Source organism: Antennarius striatus, chromosome 1, assembly GCF_040054535.1.
Source record: "Antennarius striatus isolate MH-2024 chromosome 1, ASM4005453v1, whole genome shotgun sequence".
Taxonomy (NCBI): Eukaryota; Metazoa; Chordata; class Actinopteri; order Lophiiformes; family Antennariidae; genus Antennarius; species Antennarius striatus.
Genome location: NC_090776.1, coordinates 14,762,246 through 14,767,259, shown reverse-complemented (window position 1 = coordinate 14,767,259; position 5,014 = coordinate 14,762,246). Strand labels below are relative to the sequence as shown.

General features: G+C 41.2%; 1 protein-coding gene across 1 annotated transcript; it reads left to right on the top strand.

The window, feature by feature from the left end:
* The first annotated feature begins 1,717 nt into the window (after positions 1 to 1,717).
* LOC137592704 (protocadherin 20) lies at positions 1,718 to 4,789 on the top strand. Its single transcript, XM_068311082.1, has 2 exons — positions 1,718 to 1,837; positions 2,177 to 4,789. Exons 1-2 carry the CDS (start codon positions 1,796 to 1,798, stop codon positions 4,787 to 4,789), a joined length of 2,655 nt encoding a protein of 884 aa, XP_068167183.1. The 5' UTR covers positions 1,718 to 1,795.
* Positions 4,790 to 5,014: the final 225 nt, after the last annotated feature.

Genomic DNA, 5,014 nt, shown 5'->3' with positions numbered 1-5,014 from the left:
GCTTAGCACGAGTTTGATTAAGAGAACAGACCAAGGTTAAGAGGACATCTGGAAATCTGTGCAGAGAGATTATCCAGTCTCATTTTCACACAGACCCACCAAATGATACAATTAAAACCAAAGTAATACAGTCCCATGGCCTTACTCAACCTTTGAAGTAATTTTATGTCTATCTACTGCAGTTTAAACTTTGCATAAGTTGAGGCCTCATTTAAGAACAGGATATATTCAAAGTTTAATAAATTACATGCATCAACTTATAGAACTACATTTTTACTGTTCACATTACAAGAGAGGAACAGAAAAAAATTAAGATAAATAAATTAGCACCAGGTTTTAGTATAATTATTATTATGGCCTCACAATGTGCTGGCAAAGTGTATGGGGTGTACCCCACCTCTCACCTGTTATCCACTGGGATAGGCTCAAAGGTAGCCTGTGACCTGCTAATTGGAAAGTGGCTGAAGACAAGACAAATACAATTGTCTTTTCTTCAAGAAGATGCATGAATGAATGAATTATTATTATCAGCATTACTACTGTTATTATTGGGATCAACCAAGTATTATTTCCTCACGGGCATTGAAATCAGTATATAAAAATTTAAAAATACATTAAATTAAAAAAAAAATCTTGAAGGATACAATGCATGAGTATGTTCAGCATGCATCTTATGCAGCTGATGTTCTAGTTTTGTCATGTACAGTAGCTGAACTTGACTGACCTTAGACTCTCTGCACCTCAAGGTATCGTCTGTTCAGCTGCCTTCCCACGCTCTGAAGCCTCCCAGTATACAGTGCCTACAGGCTGTGTTTACACCAAATATCTCTAAGCTCAGAGCACAAACCAATATAATGGATGGATTTATGGATAATCCGTATAAATGCAATGCTAAATTTTGTAACTTAATGATTATGTATGATGTAGAATGTGCCTCATAAAAAAACCCAATTCATTTAAAAAAAACGAGGAGCTAAATATGTTATTGAGAAACAAAGAAAATGCAGGAGGTTTAGGCCTCAGTCCCGCCAATCTAACAGGCGTTTATGACAAACACAGACCCGCTGCAATATGAGATGTGTGTGACTGTCTCAATCTGCCCTTTACCACAGAACTTCAATCACTCAATTTCCCTGAGCAGTATGCTTCCAATCCCAGCAAACAGCTGGTCCAGCATTTAGAGCACATGAGGATTAGAGGGTTGATTTAGTTAAGGGTTCAATCCAGAATCAGACCATAGCACCACTTATGATGCCAAGATCACACTCTGCTAGGCACGATTATTCATCATCTCTCAACTGACTGCATGTCATACGGAGCATATGTAGGACATATGAAGAAGAGAAAAAATAGATTCTAAAAAAAAAGATTTTAATATAATCTCTCAGCCATGATATTTGAAACTGTCTTTAGTGTCTGGGTCATTATAAGCTCAGATCGTAATTGTATGCTTTCACTCTACTGCAACAGCACAAAAATGCAACCGGTTTTCACAACATGGGTGTGTGAGGAAGGTGCAGGTGTTTTTTGATGTGTCTTGATGGCATGCATGAAAAAGGAATCTGCCAAGGACTTCCCAGTAGCCATCAGCTCTCATTGGTGAGCGTGTGCAGCTGATTTGCATAGGGTGGGAGTGCCCTCCACACACACTGAGATGAATGACTTGTTCAAGCCAGACAGCAATAAGGCATAGCCCTCAGCAGAGGTCTGCGCTACTCAACACTCAAAATGATTCGGTTACCTAAGCTGTCACTCTTTCTGCTCTAAGTGGAAAGTGCTGGACCAGAATATAACCATGATCAATTTCAGATACAGTCGCAAGAGAAGAGGAATACTGGTAAGTGTGATTGATCATTCACTTTAAACACAAAATTTACTTCACAATACTTTGTAATCATATGTTTTCAAACTATTTGATAGCATTTAACAAAAAAGAGTTCCCTCATCTTCACACATACTGGTTTTATTCTCCAGTTCTTTTAATGACTGGATTGCCTAAAAATGAAACTAATAAGTAGAACAATTAGCTTGAATAAAAATTGCTACCAAAACCAAATTGTTCCCTCCAATAACATCAAGTGGAAAAGAACTTACAACAAGAATGCATTATGACTCTCATTGTGCAAATCTTGTTCTGTCATGTAACTTCATTGTCTGTGATTATCTTGTATTTCAGGGAATGTACGCCCTCTTGCTTTTCACCAGCCCTCTCTCCTCATTTGCAAATTTCAGCCAAGCAAAAGAGCTCATCTATAAGATAAAGGAGGGATTACCGATGGGTACCTTCATAGGGGCTATAGGAGTGGACTTAAATTTGGATTTCACTGTTGAGCCCCCCTTTTTATTCAGTCTCCCACAAAAGAAGGTTAGTGAGCAATATGTGAACCTAAATAATACTACCGGGGAGCTTTACACATCTGCTACAGAGATTGACAGAGAAACCCTCTGTTTTGAGAACTCGGAGAGACGGGGATGTCAACTCGCATTAGATGTGTTTCTTTTGCCTCAGCAGTACTTTCAGCTCATCAAAGTTCAAATTTTCATTGAGGATGTGAATGACAACAGGCCAAAGTTCCCCGTGGATTTGATATCTATGTCTGTCCCAGAAAACACACCTGTCTATGTTCGTTATGCAGTGGAGCAGTCTGCTGTAGACCCGGACCTGGGTCTTTATGGAGTGCAAACCTATTGGCTTGTAAATGACTTTGGTATGTTTACTCTGGATGTTGAGGAGAATGACGGGGGTGAGCTGACACCTTTCCTCATTGTGACAGAGGCCTTGGACAGGGAGACCAAGGATGAATACATTACAGACATTATTGCAGAGGATGGAGGGACTCCTCCATTACTTGGCGCAGCTACTTTAAAAATTATCATCACAGATGTGAACGATAACTGCCCCCAATTTACAGAGTCACAGATTAATGTCACTCTTCATGGGAATACCACCAAAGGGGCACATTTGGCACATCTGCAGGCTTTTGACCCTGACCTTGGTGCTAATGCGCAGATCAGCTACGCTTACAGTGAACGTGTGCCAAGGGCCACCAGGACATTGTTCAACTTGGACAGAATCACAGGACTGATCAAGCTAGCAGGGAAAATAGACAGTGCTACAGCCACATTTTACAAACTAACTGTTCTTGCCAATGGACCTGGTTGTATCCCTGCTGTTGCTACTCTCTTGGTCAATATCATCAAAATTGCTACAGGACCCCCTGCTGTCATACCCCGTTACATTGCTCCAGAAAAAGAAGGGGTGGTGACAGTAAAGGAGACTGAGCCAGCATTTTCTCCAATAGCTTTTTTCACAGTTAAAAACTTTGATATGAATAAAAAGGTGAACTGTTACTTGGAAGGGACGGGCCCATTCAGACTCGGCCCTTATCAGATGTTCAAGAATGAATACCTGCTAGAGACCACAGAGGCCTTAGACTACGAGAAGGTACAGCAGTATGAGCTAATCGTGGTTGCTAAGAATACTGATGAGCTTTTCATAAAGACCTTTCTTAAGGTGCAAGTATTGGATGAGAATGATAATGCACCAGTTTTTGAACAGTCTATAGTAAAAATATCTGTGGAAGAGAACAATCCACCTAATGCATTTCTGACCCAGCTCCAAGCCACAGACCAGGACAGCAAAAATCAAGGAGAGGTCATCTACCTCCTTGGAAGTGATGCCCCAGGCATCTTTGTTGTGGACCATCTAACAGGAGTGCTGACTGTAGCCACATCCCTAGACCGTGAGGAGAAAGAGACATATCGGTTCATTGTGAGAGCAGTGGATCAGGGGACCCCCAGGAGGGAGTCACTTGCAACTGTGGTGGTGACTGTCCTGGATCGCAATGATAACAGCCCACAATTTATCAATAAGGACTTCACATTCTTTGTACCAGAGAACTTCCCAGGGTACGGTGAAATTGGCGTCCTCTCTGTGACTGACGCTGATGCTGGGGAAAATGGTTGGGTGGCCCTTTCCATCCTCAATGGCAGCGACATCTTCATGATAGACACAGGCCGAGGGGCACTGAGGGCCAGGACACCATTGGACCGTGAGCAGCAAGGGACATACCAACTGTGGGTTGAGGCTATTGATGGTGGGAAGCCAGCCCTTTCTTGCATTACTATGGTGACAGTGCTGTTGATGGATGTAAATGACAACCCCCCTGTTGTCCTTTTCCCTCAGTCCAATCAGTCTTATATGCTAGTATTACCCAATACACTACCAGGAACATTAATCACAGAGGTTTACGCCGTCGATAAAGATACAGGTATGAATGCTGTTATTGCCTATAGCATCATCAAAAGGAAAGGTGGCGAGCCCAGCTCATTTGCCATTGACGCAGAAACAGGAAATATCACATTAAAGAGGGAGCTCAGCAATCGAGGCCTCTACAGGATTCTGGTGAAGGTCAGTGATCACGGTCAACCTGAACCACTTTACTCTACAGTCATGGTGAACTTTTTTGTTAATGAAACAGTGAGCAATGAGAGCTATATACAGAATCTGCTGACCAGAGAGGCTGACATAGAGGTGGAAGAGAGGCCCTGGTATGTTGGCCAGTTAAGAGAGGGTTCTGATAGGCATGAGTTGTTCAACTGTCAGCCTGTCCTCATTGTTCTTTCGGTTACAAGTGTGGGCCTGTTCTTTTTGGTTGTTACACTGACATCTTACATTTGCTGTAAAAAAGTCAGGAGGCACCGAAAAGAAAGATCAGAAGTACAAATACCTTTAAAAATGAAAAATGAGTCAATGCAGGTTGTAAACAGAAAGCTCAGGCAGATCTGAAATATCTCATTTTCAATTGTCCGTTCATCTACAGTCACCACTGTTTACATTAATGTTTACACAACTCACTGTGAGAAGAGTAATTCTGACATGAAACTGCTGCTTTTGCTTTTATTATATAAAATGATTATAAAATTATTACTGTAATATATTGTGAATTTAGTTAAACTGCTATGATGTCATTAAAAGTGGTACTCTGTACCTGTCTATTCTAAATTAATAATA